Raw genomic sequence first — 23199 nt, 5'->3', positions numbered from 1 at the left:
CGGCCGGCCGGCATTTGTGCCTTTACTTCTTAACAGACTCAGTAGTCTCAGGTCTGAGGTATAAAGTCTGCAGTCTCTTTACCTTTTGCCTGGGGTGATTGGATATACCGCTGGTTCAACCAATCACGACTTTCCTCTATCCCACGTGTGCATCACATACTTGGATGCACTTTTTAAACATTTGTGAAAATTTTTAAATTTTATACAAAAATTAAATTCAAAAAATTTTATTTGAATTTTTTTCAAACCCAGAACTCAGGCAGTTTCTATTTTTAACTGAATTTTTTAGAGTATTTGGGAATAGAAAAAATTTATGGGAATTTAAATCAAATGAAAAAAAGTCATTTTTTAATTGTGAAAAAAAAAAATTTGTGATTAATCAATCCAGTTTTAAAAGTTATTCAAATAATTTATTTGAGCTCTTTGAGCTTACAAGTGGTAGGAAGTTCTAAGAATGACCCGCATTACGGTCAACCGGTTTTCTTTTTTAAAAAAAATTTTATTTTAAATAAATAGATATCTTATGATAAAAAATTGTAATTAATGTTTTTTTTTTTTTTAATTATAAATAGAAAAATAAATCCTGACAATTACATCAGACAATTGGGGTAAAATTACACTAATTTTGGAAATTAATCAGGAAAATTTGATCCTGACAAATATGAGCTAATTGTAGAAAAAAAAAATTTGAAATTAGCCCGATAATGGCTGACCAATTTACCCCATTTTTTACCGTAATTAAGTGTTTCATTTTGCCCCGAATTCTACTCAATTACTGAAATAAATTTTCATGAATGCAAAAAGGATGTTAATTTAGAGAAATATTGAGAAATAAATTTGATTTAGAGTAATGATATAAGATGATTAAAATACTATTAAAATTGTCGAAGAGTAACTGTAATAATAATAGAATCATATATATGACAGAAGATACTTAATAAGTTTTAGGCCAAGCCTCTAACCCTGTGAGAGTTGGCTGTGGTACGTGATCAAGGTCTCACTTTCGAGCCATCCGGTTGTTTATCGTTTTCTTATACTAAAAGACATTATTTTTTTAATATGCAGACCCAATATCGTTCACTAACTCATTACATTGTTTATATATTGAGTATATAGATTTTTAATTATTGTTGCCGCGAATTTTTTGAAATTATAAACTCAAGTGAGGATTTCTATTAAAATAATAATAATAATAATAATAATAATAATAATAATAATAATAATAATAATAATAATAATAATAATAATAATAATAATACTAATAATAATAATAATAATAATAATAAAACTAATACTAATAATAATAATAATAATAATAATAATAATAATAATAATAATAATAATAGTAATAATAATAATAATAATAATAATAATAATAATAATAATAATACTAATAATAATACTAACACTAATGCTAATAATAATAATAATACTAATACTAATGCTAATAATAATAATAATAATAATAATAATAATAATAATAATAATAATAATAATACTAATACTAATACTAATAATAATAATAATAATAATGATAATAATAATAATAATAATAATAATACTAACACTAATGCTAATAATAATAATAATACTAATACTACTCATAATAATAATAATAATAATAATACTAATAATAATAATAATAATACTAATACTAATGCTAATAATAATAATAATAATAATAATAATAATAATAATAATAATAATAATAATAATAATAATAATAATAATAATAATAATAATAATAATAATAATAATACTAATACTAATAATAATAATAATAATAATAATAATACTAATAATAAAACTAATACTAATAATAATAATAATACTAATAATAATACTAATACTAATGCTAATACTAATGCTAATAATAATAATAATACTAATACTAATGCTAATAAAAATAATAATAATAATAATAATAATAATAATAATAATAATAATATTGATAACATGGCAGCAATATTTTCTACATTGTTTTAATAATTTATCAATTAAAGTATTCATTAAAAAAAAAAAGTATGACAATGATATGAGAATATGGAGCGGAATGGACCACCAAGACACAGACCCCCCGCAAGTTAAACAAAATATTTATTTGTGCGTGACAAACTTGTTACAATTATTTTTTTTTAACAATATGTGGGACATGTTACGCGAACCGGAAGTGAGTGGGGTAATTTTCAATTAAAAATATTTTTTTTCTCCACTTTTGTGCGTTAATATGAAAGTAGTAATTTAAAGTAACTATACGTCAATTTTTTACAAAAACATATTTAGGAAATTTGGAAAAATTTTTGATATTCGTTTTCCAATAAAAAAACTTTAAACAATGCCAAGAATATTAATGTGAACATACTAGAGCGTTATTAATAATCGGTAACTGAATTGTGCGGGTCACGATCCATTGCATGAAAAAGTATCGGATTATAACTATGAAAAATAATTTCTTAGACCGGCGCACGTATGACATTACTTGAATTTGGTCGAGAGAGTAGAAAGTTTGAATAGACAAAAATATTCGCTAACCTAGTAATACTAAATGACACTTTTTATTTATTGTCATTGAACAAAAGTAATCATTTAGAATCGGACTTTACTCTTCAGTGATCTAAGAGCAAGTGACAAACTCTCTAAATATGAATTAGTAAAAATGAGTGAATATTCACTAACTCCAAGTGCAAACCGAACTAATTTCAAAAAGTGGTTCGATTGGCACTCAGAGTAAGTGAATATTCAGTTATTTTACTTATTTATGTTTAGAGAGTGAGGATTTAAGTAAATTATATTATTGAGTACAGACCAAACCAACCGATACCTCAAAAATGTACACGTATGAGTGAAAAATTTTTAGGCTAAAGTAGAGTCCACTTAACACTTTGCGCTGAAAGTAAGCAAAATTAACATTTTGGCAATAATACAGTTATGTGGACTCGCTATTTTTTTAACTTATAATTTCTAATATTTTTATATATTTAGTATTAAATATGAACACGCTTTAGTTCAAAAAGTTCATTTATATCGAATTTGAAATTTTTAGTGGAATATCTTTTTCTAACTGTATGAAAATAACATATATAGTCAAAATATATGTAAAAATATATGATAAATGTAAGAAAATATATGTGACCAATTTAACTATATTTTCTGATATATTTCTTTACATATTAAAAAATATATGTTTAGCACACATAAAATATATATGTCAATCATATGAAAAAAATATATTTTTATCATATATGAAAATATATATTCTTGTCATATACGAAAACTATATTTTTATCATACATAAAAATACATATTTCTATCATATAGGAAACATATATTCTGATCATATATAAAAATATATATTTATATTGTGTATGGAAAAAAAAGTTTCTTATTTGTATGACGAACTCCAATTAAATTAGATATAAATTTTAATATACTCTTTAAATTGCAGATAAAATTCTCGAAATTAGTTAATTTGAAGCGAATATATAATATACCCATATATTTATACATACGAATAAAATATATGCTTAAATATAACAAAGAAAATATATGGTGCCATATATAATATAAATTATATGCTACCATATATTTCATTCCATATATAAATTTTATATTTTTTTAATATGAAAGGAAATATATCAATACAATATATTATAAGGTAAATGTAAATATATATAGCTTAATATAAAAAAGATATGTTACATATATGGAATACATATATTTACTACTGTATATAATTTTATATTAAATCGGCCAAAATCTCTATCTGATTTTTTATAATATACAATATAATATATCATATATTTTTTTGTTGCAAACATATATGATTTTATATATTTTAACCATATATTGTTTTTTCATACGGCTACCGAATCAGAAAAATATTTTTCGAAAACGGTGAAAAAAAAAAATTCAAAATAATGCTCAATTATATTTACAAAAGTAATTTTGGAATTTTTGAAAAACATTTAAAAAAAAAATTTTCTATAAAAATTAGGGGGTACCCCTTTTCCCCCTCTTCCCTATCTTACATTTTTTAAAATAACTATTCAAGGGTTAATTACTTATCTTTCTGTACCTTAAATGTACTTACTGATAAAATTGATTTTAATTGTAACGACTAATGAATATTAGTTACTCATATTTATATGCAGCGTAATTATATTTCTATTACACAGAGAGAATTAATTATTCTCACTAAGTGTTTAAATTATATTACATACATAAATAATGGAAAGTTATTTTTACTTTCTTAAATATATAAAAAAAATAATTTCCTCACAAGTCGTAACTCATGATAATTTATATTTAAATATAGTTATAAGTATCAACAAAATGAGACGCGTTTACTCAATAAATCTTCTTTCAAATAAACATTTTTAAAAAATGGCTAACATATTTAACTATAAATAATTTTTGTCCATTAATAATAAAAAATAATACAATCGAACGAAAGAGAAATTATAAAAAGATATTAAAAATCGCGTAGGATTACGCGACTAAGTGTAACAATCACTATACAACCTAATTTTACTTTCGCCAGCGATGTAGAGTATCGCTATCAATTTATGAATGACAGTTTCAAAAGTTTATAAAATAAATGCCATTTTTTTTTTAGTTTATTTACATATATACATATTAGGGTGTTTCAGAAAAAAAAAAATTTTTTCTTATGGTCTCAAAATTTAGTCTTAAGTATGAAAAAAAATCCTCCCAAGAGAGCAGCTCGAAATCTCAAATCTACTAAGAGCTCAACGAACACTTATTTTCCCATTGAAATCGCATGTAAAAAATTTTTTTTGTTTTTTAAAAATAAAAGTATTAAAAAATTTTTTTTTCGAAAATCGAAGCACACAGTTCTGTAGGAAATTAGATTCTCTACAAAAAAGCTACTGATTGTTTTCTCCGGAGAGCTAACAGAAAAAAAGTTATGAAGCTTTAAACTATATTAAATAGTAAAACTTCATGTTTCCATTGTATTAAACAGTTTTTTAAATAGAAATTTAGTTTTTTTCTTCTGAACTAATGTTATCTGTCAATTTATTTTTTGAACACATGGAAAAAATTTTCCTTACTTTGAGAACAGAAATTTTTTTTTAAATTAAAAATACAGAAAGAAAAAAATTTTTAGTTCTTAAAAAAAATATTTTTCTTTCGAAATTATTACGGAAAATAAGTAAGATTTCAGAAATCTTTTTAAAACCTTACTGATTATACATAGCATATAGATTCATCATATAAACTTGTACATGTAATAAAATCCGTAAATTATCTTTACGTTAAGTTTTTCAATTCACTATTTTTTCAAGCATCATAACTTTTTTTCTGTTAGTTGTACGAAGAAAACAAGGGCTTTTTTTTAGAGAATTTAATTTGCTACAAGACCACGTACTTTGATTTTCAAAAAAAATTTTTTTAAATACTTTTATGTATAAAAAACAAAAAAAATTTTTACACGTAATTCAAATGAGAAAATTAATATTGATTGAGCTCTTAGCAGGATTGAGCTTTCAAGCTACTCTTATGGGAGGATTTTTCTAATAGCTACGACTAACTTTTAACACCATAAGACTTTAAAAAAAAAAGAAATGTTTATTTTGAAACACCCTAATACATATGTATATATAGTGTCTTCAAACGCCATGATTTATTATATTCTTGTTAAGGTTAAATGTTTTGCTTCGTGCAAATATATGAATGACGATCGATTCACGTGTGACTTCTACTGATAATTTTTGTTAACGAATAGCCAAAGATACCGACAGGTTTAACCGGTTTTCGCTCAATTTCATTTGTCGTATACATATATGTATATATATATATATATATATAGATGGATATGAGTATGTATAAAATAAGATTCAATACTAGACTAAGAAATTTCAAAGACTGACCAGCATTCCATCGATTGACATCGTGACAAGTGGGTCGTGATCATTTTTTTGCTAAACTTCCGGATTATCTATTCAATACTATATATATTTTTATGAAGGACAGAATGATAATTATATTGCAAAACAACCATTTGATATATTTATTGCAATTTAGATAAAAAAAAAAGGAAAACCGACTAAAGTCCTAAAATTTCCCGCTAGTTTTGAACTCTTGAGCTCGAAAGTACTGTAGTTAATATAATTGTGAGCACAACACGCTCGAAAATGGTTATTTCGTACCTTCCATTGCCAAGTTTCAAACGATAAATAATAAGAAAAAAAATAATGATGTAAATCGTTATTTCTTTTTATTTTAGGAAATTATATAAGCCGATGATGCGAGTCAAAAGATAAATAAAAAATATTTGTAATTAGGTAAAAAAAATATATCATGCAGAAAGTCACTCACCACACCGAGAAATATCCAGACCAGCAGACAATTCTTTCAATTTCTATAACAAAAAACAAAATTAATACGTTTTTTAAATAAAATAAAAATTTTTAGATGATTTTTTTCATTGAAATAAAAAAAATTTACCTCGGCGGACGTATTACTGCGCTTCCAGCATCCGGAGTCAGCACAAAAGATTCATGATGATCGGAATCAATAAATTCATTTGACTCCAATTAAGCTCGCACTGAAGTTTATTTTCCTCTCAACGCATTTTTGTATCAACTGAAAATTTCATAAAAAATAAATAATAAGAGACAATTAATTAAATTCTGGTCCTGCTTAAAATTTTATTATCCTGAAGCTAGAAGACAATTAACAATTTTCAGTTTTTTTTTTTTCAATAAATAAATTACAAAAAAAAAAATAAATATGCATGTAAAGAAAGGTCAAAAAGCTATAGGTAGATTTTTTTGAAAAATTTTGTTGTTTATAATTTTTCGTGTTTAAAAAAAATAAAAAAATTATAAGACATTGGCTAACTTGAGTATCATAAAATATTTCGAACCATTAAAAATAATTTTTTTTTTCAATTTGCTAGAATGTGATAATGAACATAAAATTTAAATTAATTACCGAAACATCAATGAAGAAAATGATGATGAACAATCGTTCGAGCAAGTAAATACTCAAGATTTCAAAAATATATTTTCAATATCAAATATCCAGTTATTCATATCAATGAATGGAAACAAACAAACTTGATGACTTTATAAATGCGTAAAGACGTAAATTATTTACCATATACGTAAATAAACAAAGAAAAATAATTAAATTGTTAGTTTTTTCCTAAGACAAAGGGGTTAACAGTTTCCGTCAACTTCTCAACCGCCTTCTACTTGCGTCCGTTCGTTTAACGGCAACTTTCATAAGCTATGGCGCTGAGATCTAGTTTCACAATTTGAATTATTTTCTCAGCGGCCATTTTTATTACTAACAATTAAGGCTCAGTTACAAATAATCTATGTTTAGATTTTTTAAAAAATATTTCTAAGTAATTTTAGTACCAACGACTTGATAAACAATTATAATTTTTTAATTTATTTAACAAAATCATTATTTTTAAAAATCCAAGATTCATATTCAGTAAATTAAATTTTTTTATTCAAAATTACAAAAAAAATATTAATTCCGTTTTCAATTTATAATTTTGTCTGTCATGTAAATTTGCCTTATATTTGATAATGAGAGAAAATTTTATTACTAAATTTAATTGATTTCGAACAAAAATTATAAAACATCTAAAAAATTTCAAAAACTACTCACTTTGCCGCCATTTTACTGCTTTCTTGTCAGCGATGAGCACTTTCACAAATTGATAAAATTTAGCTATAAAACTCAGTGAATTCATAAAATTGATGCAACTGATTTACCACAAAACTCAAACTTTCACTCAAAAATTATAATTTTAATTATTCTTATACATTTAATTACTTTTATTCTTGCATTTAAATTTCAATAACGAACCTAGCGCACACTGATAAGAAAAAAAGCCAACACTGAATTTAATTAATTTAAAATCTCACATTCACTGACAGTCTTCATTTATTACCTCACATCAAGTTTCGTTCACTAAATAATTTATATAAACTAATTACAGACATAAGAATTGAATATTATCATAAATAAACGAATTAATTTACTGAGAGTCAGACGCGAGCAACAACGACGCGATCAGCCCGGACATTGACTGAGCTTTGGGCTTGTGCGCATGTCCGTTCCAACCGACGCCATCGCAGCGCCTTAAACTTAGCAACAAAAATAATTGTCTTTAATTATCATAAATTTGTTTACCTAATATTAATTTTTTCGAGTTTGAATAAAAAAATACAGCTTATTTAATACCGATTTAGAATTTTTAAAGATAATTATTTTTGTCGCTAAGTTTAAGACGCTGCGATGGCGTCGGTTTGAACGGACATGCGCACAAGCCCAAAGCTCAGTCAATGTCCGAGCTGATCGCGTCGTTGTTGTTCGCGACTGAATCTCAGTAAATTAATTCGTTTATTTATGATAATATTCAATTTTTATGTCTGTAATTAGTTTATATAAATTATTTAGTGAACGAAACTTGATGTTAGGTAATAAATGAAGACTGTCAGTAAATGTGAGATTTTAAATTAATTAAATTCAGTGTTGGCTTTTTTTCTTATCAGTGTGCGCTAGGTTCGTTGTTGAAATTTAAATGCAAGAATAAAAGTAATTAAATGTCTAAGAACAATTAAAATTATTATTTTTGAGTGAAAGTTTGAGTTTTGTGATCAATCAGTTGCATCAATTTTATGAATTCAGTGAATTTTATAGCTAAATTTTATCAATATGTGAAAGTGCTCATCGCTGACAAGAAAGCAGTAAAATGGCGGCAAAGTGAGTAGTTTTTGAAATTTTTTAGATGTTTTATAATTTTTGTTCGAAATCAATTAAATTTAGTAATAAAATTTTCTCTCATTATCAAATATAAGGCAAATTTACATGACAGACAAAATTATAAATTGAAAACGGAATTAATATTTTTTTTGTAATTTTGAATAAAAAAATTTAATTTACTGAATATGAATCTTGGATTTTTAAAAATAATGATTTTGTTAAATAAATTAAAAAATTATAATTGTTTATCAAGTCGTTGGTACTAAAATTACTTAGAAATATTTTTTAAAAAATCTAAACATAGATTATTTGTAACTGAGCCTTAATTGTTAGTAATAAAAATGGCCGCTGAGAAAATAATTCAAATTGTGAAACTAGATCTCAGCGCCATAGCTTATGAAAGTTGCCGTTAAACGAACGGACGCAAGTAGAAGGCGGTTGAGAAGTTGACGGAAACTGTTAACCCCTTTGTCTAAGGAAAAAACTAACAATTTAATTATTTTTCTTTGTTTATTTACGTATATGGTAAATAATTTATGTCTTTACGCATTTATAAAGTCATCAAGTTTGTTTGTTTCCATTCATTGATATGAATAACTGGATATTTGATATTGAAAATATATTTTTGAAATCTTGAGTATTTACTTGCTCGAACGATTGTTCATCATCATTTTCTTCATTGATGTTTCGGTAATTAATTTAAATTTTATGTTCATTATCACATTCTAGCGAATTGAAAAAAAAATGATTTTCAATGGTTCGAAATATTTTATGATACTCAAGTTAGCCAATGTCTTATAATTTCTTTATTTTTTTTAAACACGAAAAATTATAAACAACAAAATTTTTCGAAAAATTCTACCTATAGCTTTTTGACCTTTCTATCCATGTATATTCATTTTTTTTTTTGTAATTTATTTATTGAAAAAAAAAAAAAACTGAAAATTGTTAATTGTCTTCTAGCTTCAGGATAATAAAATTTTAAGCAGGACCAGAATTTAATTAATTGTCTCTTATTATTTATTTTTTATGAAATTTTCAGTTGATACAAAAATGCGTTGAGAGGAAAATAAACTTCAGTGCGAGCTTAATTGGAGTCAAATGAATTTATTGATTCCGATCATCATGAATCTTTTGTGCTGACTCCGGATGCTGGAAGCGCAGTAATACGTCCGCCGAGGTAAATTTTTTTTATTTCAATGAAAAAAATCATCTAAATTTTTTATTTTATTTAAAAAACTTATTAATTTTGTTTTTTGTTATAGAAATTGAAAGAATTGTCTGCTGGTCTGGATATTTCTCGGTGTGGTGAGTGACTTTCTGCATGATATAATTTTTCATCAAATTACAAATATTTTTTATCTATCTTTTGACTCGAGTCGTGGGCTCATGTAATTTTCTAATTTTGTTTTTTGCTCTCAAACTGAAAGTGTCTATCTTTACCAAAAGTTAATTCACTCCCAAATTATTTCCATCTGGGTTCAGGCCTCAGTTCAATCGTTTGCAATTATCCGTATTTTAAATACCCAAAAACCATAAATAATAATTTATAAGCAGGCGTGATTCGGTTTATAGTTTCGTAAATTTCGTGACTTCTACTCCATACTTCTCTTAAAAAATTATTTTCAAGTTTGTCGCACTTGCGCCATACATTTATTGTGATCTAGTTTTTTTTCGCCACAATTATCGAAGAATTCAAGAAGAAAAAAAGTCATTGAAAAAATTTTCGGTATGTATTTTTTTTTACTAATAAATCGTAAAGAAAATCAAATTGCTTAATTAAGATCACTAATTAATTTTTTTATTTATATTTTTTAGTTCATTATTTGCTATAATTGAAAGGAACTGATCAATTAGCTCAATTCTTCTAGGAAATAATCATTTTTCTAAAAAAAAATATGGATTTTGTCAGCAGCAACGATTTTACTGATCAGTTTTATATATCAGAAAATTACAATATCATTGAGGTCTTTAGTTTTTTAATTAAAATAAGGTGAATAATTAGTTTTCTAATTTTTAATTACCGTAATTTTAAATATATATATATATATATATAAGAAATTAAATTTATTAAACTAAATCGAAAATCTATATCAAAATAATTAAAATTTTGGTTTTCATTTATCATCAAAGGAAATATTCAAATATTTATAATTCATTTTTTTTTCTTTTTAAATTAATTTAATGTTGCCGCGAAAAAGTAAAGACGAGTTTTTAAAAATATAAATCTAAGTAAATAAATTATCATATTACAGGTTTCGAGTAATGGAATTATTCAAAACCACTTGTTGGAGATGAAAATAAATAAATTGTTTTTATCGAGTATCAATTGCTAGAGGAATAGACCGTCTTGGTAAGACATTTAAAATTTTAGTTCAGAATTATCTTAGCTCATGATCATGCCTTTTTTTATGAGCGGAAGCTAAAATGTATCAAAAATTATTTACGTTTCTCAAGTACTTTAAAATTACTTTTTGTTAAAATTTTATTTGAATATTTATTAGCTGAAGCGAAATACCAATCAGTTGACGAAAATAATGCAGTAGAGTGTGAAGGAAACAAAAGCACTGTTTTTCTTCTATGTGATTATCTTGGACTGCTGGTTCCTGCTGCTGAAAGTTGAGAAAAACGTCCGCCAAGGTGAATAATTTTTTTTTACACAAAAAAAACTAATAATATATGAGAAAATTTTGCAATAAATCGACGAATTTTCTAGTTTACTTAATTTTTATTTTTTATTTTTACAGTAATTGAAAGAATTGCCTGCTGCTCTGGATATTTCTTGGTGTGGTGAGTAATTTTTTGCATGGATATTTTTTTTTGTAAATTAAATATTATTGTTATTGATTTTGCCTTCGACTCGAGTCAAAAATTGAGCTCACGTTTATGGTTGACTATTTTTCGTGTATTATTTCTTTATTGTACTTAAACCATAGAATCGCTCAAAAATTACTGTTCTCTTCGTAGAAGCAAATAATTATTTTGTGCCTCATTAAGTCTAACTCACCCTCACATCCTCTATTTCTTTCATGAAATATTTGGCCCTGAAAATATACAAAAATCTCCCAGTATCTCTACGATACTGAAGTTAGCTAACGTCTACTAATCTTTGGAATTTTTTAAAAATGATAAATTTAAAAAAAAAAAAAATATTTTAAAAAATTGCACACGTAGTTTTTTCAATTTTCTATAAGTGCATATTTTTATTTTTTTTTTTTAATTTAATTTTTGAAGAAGAAAAATTTGCAAATTGCTAATTGTCTGCTAACCAGTATCATGCGCGAACTTCATATTTTCTTAGACCCCCCCCCCCCCCATAAACGTGTTCATATTTTTTGAATGGCCTTATAGGGGGAAAATGGACACCATGAGTACTGACATTTTTTTTTGAAGGCCCAGTTTGCCTGAACCCCTTGTCTCTATTGTTTAATCAATTAAATAATTAAATTAATTATCACTATTATTATTATTTTTATCGCATAATTATTAAATAAATAATAATATGAGTTCTAGTAAAATATAGTCATTAAATTAATATCATAAATTTTACATACCTTCAGTTTCCAGTTTTCTATTTAATTACATGGGAATCTTAATTAATTATGAATAATAAGTAGAAAAAATAATAGCCCATTTAATTTGCTTTGAAAAGATAATTATATTAATTTAATTATAATACAATATATATTTATATATAGATTGATAGAACAGACAAAAATACAACTCATTTATTTCATTTATTATTTGAGACAAAAAAATATTCACCCGCTTTCTTTATATATCTTCTTATTCACATATAGTATAACGATTTTCGTGATAATTTTCTAAGTACAATTTTAAATTATTATTATTTCGTAATTGTCATTACCACTTTCATGTGATAGATATGATTCTTTATTTTTTTCAAACGAAAAATATATTCTATAATATTCAACATAATTTCATATATCTTTTTAAATTTTTTTATAATCTTAAAGTAAACATGGAAGGATTTTTTTTTTATAAATATATTAAATTGTCAACTTAAATAACATTTTTATTATCATTTTATAAAAATAATAGTCATTAGTTTCGTAAAAATGAGTATAGTACACAGATGGTAAATAAATTATGGTTACCCATGGGAATATTATACTCATTTTTACGGGATGTCTGCTATAGATTTTTGTATTAAAAATTGCCAGTTAAAACATTCTTACAGATCACTATCTAAAAATTCGTTATGGGGATTGCTATAAATCGGCTGAAAAATCCCATGGGAGCCCATAAATTTTCATGAATTTCTGTGAAAATCTGTAAAGAAAAGTCATGAATTTCATAAAAATTCACTGAAATCTATGAAAAAATTTTTTGAGCCGGCAATCAATCGAAAACCCATAAGAATTTATGGGGTCATAAGGACTCATGGAAAAATGATTTATGTATATATTTAGATAGTAATCTAGATTAAAATTCATTAGAATTTTAGATTAATCCCATTAGAATATATAAAAATCTATGGGGTTTTATAAAAATCTGTAGGATCCTATAAAAACCTATGGAAAAAATTTTCTATATTGACAGCTTCGAATAGTAATCTAGATTAAAATCCATAAAAATTTTAAATTAATCTCATTAGAATGTATAGGAATCCATGGGGTTTTATAAAAATCTATAGGATCCTATAAAAACCCATGGATAAAATTTTCTATATTGACATCTTCGGATAGTAATCTAGATTAAAATCCATAAGAATTTTAGATTTATCCCATTAGAATTTATAAGAATCTATGGGGTTTTATAAAAATCTATAGTATCCTATAAAATTCCATGGAAAAAATTTCCTATATTGACATCTTCAGATAGTAATCTAGATTAAAATCCATGGGAATTTATAGGGTTTTATAAAAATCTATAGAATTCTATAAAAATCCATGGAAAAATGTACTATACTGACATTTACAAATAGTAGTTCAGATTAGAATCTATAAAAGTTTATAGGATTTAAATAAAAATCTATGGGATCCCATAAAAATTCATGGAAAAGATGTTTTAGGTTGAAATCTTTACATAGAAGTTTAGATTGAAATCCATGAGAACCTATAGGAGTCGATAATAGTCCATGGGAATTCCCATATAGAATTTTTAAACAGTAAATACTGACTTTGCTTATCTGTAAATTATCTGAGATTTTTTGTTTGGCTTTTATAGAGTAAATGTGGGTGTTACTTTTTATATGCTATTATATTTCAAATCCGTCACTACAGAAAGCGCCAATTTTCCCTTAGACAAAATTTCGTCTTACAAATTTCTCTTTCTGTTTTTTTAGATCTTGAAACACACATACTCACACACTCATATTCCAATCGGAGTTAATTTACTCCGCATTAACACCGGTTGGATAACACCACTAAGTAGCACCGCTACATATTTTTTTGTTTAGTGTAATACCAACATTTACTTTATAAATTATCTTAAAATTAAGGAAGGTCCATGAGCGCCCTTAGCCATCATATCGTTTCCTTCCGTCAACATTAGTAACCTTCATCTTATATATTTACTTTCCTATGGCATAAAATAAATATAACTCATGAAAAAAAAAAAAAAAATTTTTTATGAGGTATTTTTAAAATATTTATCATAAAAAAAATTAAAACAATAATTTAAATTAAACTTTAAAAATTTGACTTATGATTTGCAATCTGATATTGACGTACTCAATTTTAAGTACATTTGGTCATTTGTTTAAAATAGTTAATTTAAATACCAAAAGTTATTAAATTAATTATCACATATAATTAACGCATATTTTTAAAATTAGAGCCCGTTAGTTAGCATTTTTTTTAAGGGCCAGATTTTAAATAAACAAAATAATTATTTTACTGCAAATATCTTTTAAATTATTTATAATCTTTTTCTTACTCACAGAACCATTCAATAGAAGCTAATTAATTATGTTTAATATTCATACGAAAAAAAAAATAATAGTATATTACACACCTAGGGAGAAAAATAGGACATTTCAACACGGGTGTGTAATTTCCTGCAAACACAGATCGAAACGTCCTATCTTGCCCCGTGGTGTATACTATTTTTCACCTGCACCAGAAGTTTAAATTCCTGCCTCTATTTGTGGGAAAAATGGCGCATACGCACATTTTTATCATTTTTTTCACATTAAAGTAAAGAATGACTTTCTTCCCTCTAAATAAGGCAAAAATTTAAAATTTTAGGTGGAGATATGGTGAAAAATAGTTCACACACCACGGGGCAAGATCCCTATTCAAAAGTTCTCATAGAATTCACTAGAATGGATCAAAAGCGACATAGGATCCTATAGACGTAGTGGTTTTTAAGCGGCTTTTGACCCATTCTAGTGGATTCTATGGGAACTTTTGGATAGTGATAGAACGTCTCAATCTGCGTAATTGCAGGCAATTACACGCCCGTGTTGAAATGTTCTATTTTTCTCTCTAGGTGCGTAATAGACTAATTCTTTTTCATGATACCAGCATCGAAACTTCAAGTTTCCGTGTCTCTACAGCCATCCGAAACACAATAATTTTAGGTCATTGCCGCTAATAAATATTAGCAAACGCGTAAATTTCGAATCCCTGTTGCCAGCGGGCAGAAATGAATTTGTTTTGTCCCTCGGGAACAAGCAAATAAAGCTTCTGTCCACTGACTAAAGGCTTTCGCCGTTTAAACTCTGATATTGCCATTTTTTTTAATAGTAATTTCAGATCATTAATTTTCGTTACGTAAGTGATAGTTTTGACTGTGATTAAGTTTTATAAAAACACGTGTAAATAATAAATAGTATTCATAGTTTCTGCTCAATTACAAATTGCAAATGACAATTTACGCTTACGCTAATAGTTGATAACACCATTGATCTTAAATTATGTTTCTGACACTAAAATTTTAAGTTCCAATGCAGGTAGTCATTAAAAATATACTGTGTAACAAGATGTAACACAATTTCAGACTGCGGGTGATGTCAGCCAACTTCACTCTGGTTTGAAATCGTTTTCATCCCTTGTTACACAATATACTATTTTTATAATTATAAAGATATTTACATTAAAAAATTTAGATGTAATTGCTGTTAAAAAAATGCCAGTATTCAGTCTCTAATATTTTGTTTTTGTGCATAAATATTAATAAATAAATAATAAAATACAATAATTTATAGCATAGAGGCTTCACGGTCAGGTATATTTTTAAGGTTAGCCGTTTTCCAATAAAAACTCGGTGGCCCACGGGTAAAACACCATTTCATGTCAACTGTTTGATCATTATCAACATAATACATTAGGTAAAAATTACACATTTCATCTTCATTAGTAGCACCAATAAGCGTATCTCTATCACGGTAATTTGACATAGTACATCTTGCAGCAAGTATGTCACCTTTTGTAATAGTTACATTATTTTTAATCGGATAAAACATTTGGGGTGTTAATGGGTCACGTTTTCCCAATTCAATCCAGTTGTTATCGCGGTCGATAACGTAACCCGCAACTACTTTACCAAGTGAGTGAGTGTGCGTACGATAAGCAAATGGATGTAATACTTTATTCTCCATAAATAAACAAGCTGTTTCCATATACTCAGTACTTTTTGCTGGTATAACTCCCATTGTTCCAAGTAAATAAACACCAGCAAGTTTGTGCAATGGTTTTGAGGTATAATGTAATATAATACCTGAATCATCGGTAGTTACTCCATCTTTAAAATGATCTATATGGGCATAGTGTACTTGTAGTACTAAATACTTTATTTGAGAATCTTTTCCAATTTTAAATCCTACACCATCTGGTAATCTCAATGTTGGTGCATCACGTGCCCATGCGTATAAAATTTCCGATCCGTCAGCACAGGGACTTGCTACGTTACTGAATTCGACATTATTGTTTGATGCCGCTGCCATTTCACCACAATTCCATACGGCTTTTGACGTACCGGGTGTTTTACAGCCATATATTAATATATGATGCGCTACCTCCATTGTTGCATTTGGTTCATAGCCAACGATATAATATGTATGGGATGAATTTATTTTCACTGGTGTACACAGATATAGTTCAGGCTGAAATATATAAAAATACATATGTATATCTCTCTTTATTTCATTTGGATTTTAATCATTTTTACAATGATCTTAATACTATTATTTAGCAGTAAATGTGATGAGTTTCTATGCATACATTTTTTCACCATATTTACAATGAAAGTTTGTTCCTGCCTTGTATAGCGGGTAGAAAGTTATACTTTTCTCTTATGAGATAATAAAAGATGAAAATTAGCGCATGCGCCATTTTTCCACAAACAGAGGCATGAATTCTAACTTTTAGGTGCGATCTGGTGAAAAATCGTATACGCACTACAGAGGAAGGTCAGAAGTCTCAATCTGGTAGACTATTATACACGTGGGTTGAAATGTTCTACTTTTCTACCATGGTGTATAATACACTATTTTTCATACCACCTGCATTAAAACTGTGAATTTCAATGTCTGTTTTGTCAGTCGAAACAAACCAACTTTAGACCGTGATTTAGCAATAAAAACTGATCAGTAGGATCAGGATTTTAGTTTTGACTTTAAATTAACAATTATTAATAAATGGTGTGAGATTTTTTATATTACGACGAAAATATTGATCGTATAAAAAAATTTTTCAAACAAAAATTGTAGGAAATTTAATTTTACAGAGAAAATGACTCTTATGATTTTCTTATACGATCAATATTTTCACCGTAATTTCAAAATTAAGATTTTCATAATTAACAAAAATTTGAATCATTCATTATGAATCTTAATTTTGGAATTACAGTGAAAATATTGGTCGTATAAAAAAATTATAAGAGACATTTTTTCTAGAAAATTAAATTTCCTACAACTTTTGTTTAAAAATTTTTTCTATAAGACCGATATTTTTGCTGCAATATTATCATTTGAAACATTCATGTCAAAATTAAGGCAACAATCTCGTCCCTACTGATCAGTTTCTTTTCTAGGAAAGAAACTCAGTTTCTGATTTCATTTCATATTTGTCAGAATCCCATTTGTTTATTGTAAGCATCTAAAAATTTACATCATTCTAATAACCAACCATCCAAACTAACAGACATTCGGAAAATTTAAAAAATAATACGAGTTCCAATAAAGAAAATTAGCTAATTTCGACTGACTTTAGGCATTAAAGCTCCCAATTCAGGTAATACAAAAAATATTGTGCGCGGCATGGGAAAAAAAACGATTTTAGACTTCGGGTTATGTCAGCTTTTGTCTTCAGCTCGGACAGTCAACTTCTCCCACGTCTGAAACCGTCTTATTCGATCCCTTACCACACAATATACTATTTTCTCAGTGTAGTAAACTTTTAATTACGTCATCGCATTAAATTATTTTTCATTACTTCTGCTCTGAGTCTTAAACTTGAATGCTTGTTTAATCAGTTGAAATAAATGAATGTCAGACTAATGCCGTGACAAACTGTAACTATAGATGTTAAATCACGAATTCAATAAATTATCACGATGAAAGCAATTTTTATTTCAGCCCGCCAAAGATAAATTTATATTTATGTCCATCTTATCGGCATGTCAATTGTTTATTATAAATTTCAGAGTTGTCAGTTACATTTTAAATGTCAAAATAACTGACAGCTTTATTCATAAGTACATAAAATTTATCTTCATTGTACTTCGTGATTTAAACATACGTCATCAGCTTCCCACGCTATTAAACTAAAATAAACTTATTCCGACTGGCCTCAAACTTGAAATTGAAACTTAAAGTTCCGAGCAGATTTTATGAAAAATATGAATAATAAATGTGATGCAGGATTTAACATGAATGCAGGCATGGATGGTTAAATTACGCCTTCGGCTGTCAGATAACCACCCTGGTCTGCATTTATATTTTTTCATCCCTTGTAACTTAATATACTTTTTATAATTCATGAAAATGATACTTTTAGTCGCATTTCTATGAAAAAAAATTCGTGTGGGATTGCATAGGAACCCATGGGAATCAATATAGGAAAGTATGAATTTATATAAGAATCCATGGATGTTTATATCCCCATAGAAAATTCTGGGTACCTAGATTCCCATACGGGAATTTATTGTTTCTAATAGTATTATAATTTATTTAAACTAAAAATACTAGTCTTGAATTTTAAAAAAAATTTATGGTTAATTTAATGGTTCTTTCACCCTCTTTTCAAGCTTAATCACCGTAAAAATTATTCTATACTAGTCAAAAAAAAAAAATCCTTATATAAATTCTTAAATCATCATAAAAAATATTCGTTTCGTATACACGGTAATTAATTACTGACTTATTGAAAAAAAAAATAAAATAAAAAACCAGTCATTGATTGATTAATGATTAAATGGTATTTTTATCACATAAAATTTAGTCGTAATTAAAATTTATTACTACAGATTAAATATCAATAATTTATTAATTTAATTTTAAATTTTGAATTTTTTTAAAAAAGTTTCAAAAAAATTTAAGATCTACTTAAATGTAATTATGATCTTTTTATAGACTACAATTATTTTTTTTTAAGCAAAAAAAAAAAAAAAAAAAAAATTGCGGATAATTTGAAATTAATAAAAAATAAACAATAATTTTAATGCTGATTATAATTTTTAAATATTAAATTGTCCTTCATAAATAAAAAGTCTAATGTTCTTGATAAAATATATGTTACTATTTTCCTATACTCATATTTGTGGTAAAATATAAAGATATTGAAAACCTTGAACCGAAATAAAAGCCACTAAGTTCAACAAAAATTTATCTATTTCATAATTTATCTATTTTCCGCGAATGTATATATTTTAATATAATAAATTTTATGAGTTTATGACTTGAATGACAATAAGTAAACTATAAATGATTAAAAAAATTTATCTATTTTATGGGAAAAAAGATTTTTTAATATTGCATTTAAATATATAAATAATTATTTTTAAAAAAAGTAACTTACAACATTTGGCCGAACATTGGGCATCAGTAATGGATATTTTTTAATTTCATCATTATTACATTGTGAATCATCAATGATAAATGTTATAGTAATGTAAAATATAATATTTAAATATTTTTTTCTCATTATAACTGTGGTACACTTTTTTTAAAAAATCCACCTGACTGACACTTGTCACGTATACAACAGAAAACGTTGCAATCGATATTGATGACTACAAGTGTACTATACATATGTAAATACTAACGTCATATGACGTCAGTAAATGAGTTGAAGGCGCTACTGCTGATGGCGGGAAAATTTGAAATATTTGAATGACAAGAATATTTTTTTTGTTACATCTGTCAAACTTTGTAAACAAATAAGAAATTTTCAAATTTTAGACGTAAGATTAACGTTAATTTCACTAAATCTATTAATATTAATTGAAATTAAAATAGATCTGTTAATATTGTTGTCAATCTGAAATTTGAAAAATTTTATCTATTTTGATCTAATCGAATTAATTAGATTTTAATTTATCATAAATAAAATTATGAAGTAGAGAGAAAGAGTGCAAAAAAAAATCTCTTAATTTTTCGAATAAATTTAAATCGGACAAAATGGACCCTGTAGATACTGTTGACATTTTTTTCCAAAAATTCCTTAAAAAAAAATTTTAAACGGTTTTTTTAGATGATTCGTTTTACCCGCCCTCTTCTTATATATTTTAATTTATTCTAATAAATGTTTAATAAAATTTTCAAAATCACTTTTAAATCAATCAGAATTAACTGTCTTTATACACGAAGAAAAATGGAGACAAAAAAAGTACAAATTTTTATTATTCTGTTGACCAAACTTTAAACAGGAAGTTGGGTTATCAAAAGATTATTATGCTGTACTACAATTATTATTGTGAACCTCTAAAAATTTTTGATTCTCTATGGAGAATTATAGTACACTATATAACTCCTAATTTAGACAAATAATTTTCATCTTAATTTGTCAATAAGTTTTATGCGTATAATTTTTTTTTTAATGCAGCATAATAATTTTTTGGCGGCTCAACTTTCTGTTCAAAATTTTGTTGACCGCATAAAGATTCGTGCATTTTTTAAATCCATTATTTCCCGCAAACCACGCAGAGTTAATATATAAAGAAATTTCTAACGATTATTTTCAAATTATTTCAAAAATAGTGATCATTAATTAGATTGAAAAAAAAGGCATACATTCTTACAAATATTATTTATTTTAATAAATCAAACTTCCACTTTACTAATTATTATTTACAAAAGTAGATACAAATTATATTATCTTTTTTTGTTTATATAAATGTCACGAATTTGATCAGTAAGCCATTCAATAGCTGATTGTAATCCTTCTCCAGTAACGGCATTTGTAGCTCGTATGTGCCAGGGTTTATTATGAATTCTGTCAAGTCCAAGAGCCGCCACAAGTTTAACAGTTGTTAATGAATCCGGCAAATCCATTTTGTTTGCTAAAAATAACATTGGAATTTTTCGTCCTAAAAAAAAAACACAAATTATTTGACGCACTTTCATTAAAAATTGGGTACACTGTAAAAAGAGCAGTGTTAAAAATAGACTCATTTTAACACCAAGTGGTGTTAAAATGAAATAACACCAGTGTAGGCGGTGTTAAAATATTGGTAATCAGTATAAAAAAAAATTCCATGTATAGAAATCAGAAAAAAAAATGTTTTTAAGGAGGTTCGACCGATACTAGTGAGTCAAAGTAGTGTTTGAATTTTTTTGTTTGCTAAATTCTCCTAATAGTTATGAAAATTCATTATTTTAATTTATAATAACATAACGAATTCATAAATTAATATTTATTAGTTATTTAATTAAAGAAAGTAATGAAATGACTTGGTTATTTTTGACTCATGATTTAATAAAAAGATTTGGCAACAGCGCGCTCTAACTTCTTACACATCGATATTCAAATTAAAGCGGGAAAAATTTATTTATAATCTCGTCTCTCTTATTAATGTATTTCTATCTTTGTTTTTTCTCTCAGCTGCTTCCGTGACGTTGCCAAACCTTCAATAATTTGTATCTCTGTCGATGAACGAGATTAAATAATAAAGTTTAATTTGAATTATTTAAATAATTACAACGGTAACACTGTATTGTTAAAATCTTATCATATTCCAAAAATATTCAAGTTTATGGCATGTGGTTTTTTATTTCTTAAACTTGGGAGGTTAATAATGAAAATAATCGAACAAGTCATGACGGAAGCTTGTCCGCCATAAGAGCCTGTGTATAAGAACTTTGAAAACGTCATTTTTAAATCTTTTTTTCTAAAAAACTAGACGGTGGGTCATATTCAAATTTTGAGAATACATAGATAAAGTACTTCTTTACATGTTTACTAAGTTTCAAATCTTAAAGTTGGAAAATCCCTTTTACATTAGATTCGGTCGAACTTCCTTAACACCAGTGAAGAATATTTACACCGGCGGCATTGTTATTTTAGCATCGCTTTTGGTGTTAAAATTTAACACCGAAAATTTTAACACCTATACTGCCTGGACTTACCCTGGTTTTTTTTACAGTGTAGTTAATTTAAATAATAAAAAAAATGTAATAAATTACCAACAATATCTGGATGTTGAAGTAACATGTCTAGCTCTTCTTTAACAACAACAAGTCGTAATTTATCGCTACTATCAATAATAAAAATAATTCCTTGACATTCTTTGTAATAATGCTCCCATAATGATCGATATCGGTCATGCCCCGACATATCGAATGCTGTAAAGTGGACATTTTTAACTGAAAACAAAAAAAAATATTTTATATTAAATCTAATAGCCAACAATAAATGAAATTAATTTTTTTCCGCGGCCACTAACATTTTTTATATTTAATTAAATTTGTTTTTCATTCTGTACTTGACATTTAATTATTTATTTTATGATTAAATTTTTTTGTTTTCTGAAACAAAGGGTGAAAAATCTAAAAACAGAACTCGGGCTTCTGAAGCGCAGATTAATTTGAATGAGTAAGAGGGAAAAAAGTATAATAAAATATAATAAAAGAAGAAAACAATTGGGTCAATGATGAGATCGTCCACTCAACACGATTTTACACAAAACTTACATGCGAATTTTTCCACATTAAACCCAACAGTAGGCACAATGTCTATGCACCTGTCGTCCTCGCGTTTGAATTGATTTATCACCGTTGACTTACCACTATTATTGAGTCCGACAACTAAAACATTAACTTCTTTTTTCTTCAATCCTAGTGCATGAGCTAGACGATCAAATAATTTCATATTTTAATTTACACACTTTATTTTTATTTTTATTACTTTACATTAGTCTAATATTATTTCCACATTATTGTCATTATTTTACGCAACTGCTTCAAAATACTAGTGTTTAAACGTTAGTTAAATCAATAATTGTCAGGTATACTTCTTGCAGGTATCATAAGCTATACTAAAATAA

The 23199-nt window shown here is 26.2% G+C and overlaps 2 protein-coding genes across 4 annotated transcripts; both read right to left on the bottom strand.

The window, feature by feature from the left end:
- Positions 1 to 12439: 12439 nt before the first annotated feature.
- Positions 12440 to 19944, bottom strand: LOC103573620 (peptidylglycine alpha-hydroxylating monooxygenase). The gene is made up of 2 exons (XM_008552777.3): positions 19734 to 19944; positions 12440 to 16819 (listed from the first exon to the last, which is right to left on the bottom strand). The coding sequence occupies exons 1-2, from the start codon at positions 19857 to 19859 to the stop codon at positions 15917 to 15919; spliced, it is 1029 nt and encodes a 342-aa protein (XP_008550999.1). The 5' UTR covers positions 19860 to 19944; the 3' UTR covers positions 12440 to 15916.
- A 1067-nt stretch (positions 19945 to 21011) lies between these two features.
- On the bottom strand, positions 21012 to 23077 carry LOC103573621 (ADP-ribosylation factor-like protein 6). Of its 3 annotated transcripts, none has more exons than XM_014444727.2 (3): positions 22847 to 23077; positions 22340 to 22519; positions 21012 to 21243 (listed from the first exon to the last, which is right to left on the bottom strand). In XM_014444727.2, the coding sequence occupies exons 1-3, from the start codon at positions 23022 to 23024 to the stop codon at positions 21029 to 21031; spliced, it is 573 nt and encodes a 190-aa protein (XP_014300213.1). In that variant the 5' UTR covers positions 23025 to 23077; the 3' UTR covers positions 21012 to 21028. The 3 variants fall into 3 exon arrangements, with proteins under 3 accessions (XP_014300213.1, XP_008551000.1, XP_008551001.1); XM_008552778.3 differs by having other exon boundaries at positions 22340 to 22551; positions 22870 to 23077; XM_008552779.3 differs by having other exon boundaries at positions 22940 to 23077.
- Positions 23078 to 23199: the final 122 nt, after the last annotated feature.

This window comes from Microplitis demolitor, chromosome 9 (genome assembly GCF_026212275.2).
Source record: "Microplitis demolitor isolate Queensland-Clemson2020A chromosome 9, iyMicDemo2.1a, whole genome shotgun sequence".
Taxonomy (NCBI): domain Eukaryota; kingdom Metazoa; phylum Arthropoda; class Insecta; order Hymenoptera; family Braconidae; genus Microplitis; species Microplitis demolitor.
The sequence above is the reverse complement of the archived record's forward strand: the minus strand, read 5'-3'. Positions and strand labels throughout refer to the sequence as shown.

What these genes read in the sequence shown, in the direction of transcription:
- LOC103573620 (XM_008552777.3), bottom strand. Translation starts at nt 19,859, where the DNA reads ATGAGAAAAAAATATTTAAATATTATATTTTACATTACTATAACATTT. An exon ending in CCAATGTTCGGCCAAATGTT is followed by an intron (nt 16,820 to 19,733) that starts GTAAGTTACTTT and finishes TATATATTTCAG; the next exon opens with CCTGAACTATATCTGTGTAC.
- LOC103573621 (XM_008552778.3), bottom strand. Translation starts at nt 23,024, where the DNA reads ATGAAATTATTTGATCGTCTAGCTCATGCACTAGGATTGAAGAAAAAA. An exon ending in GACATTGTGCCTACTGTTGG is followed by an intron (nt 22,552 to 22,869) that starts GTTTAATGTGGA and finishes GTTGGCTATTAG; the next exon opens with ATTTAATATAAAATATTTTT. An exon ending in TCAACATCCAGATATTGTTG is followed by an intron (nt 21,244 to 22,339) that starts GTAATTTATTAC and finishes TTTTTTTTTTAG; the next exon opens with GACGAAAAATTCCAATGTTA.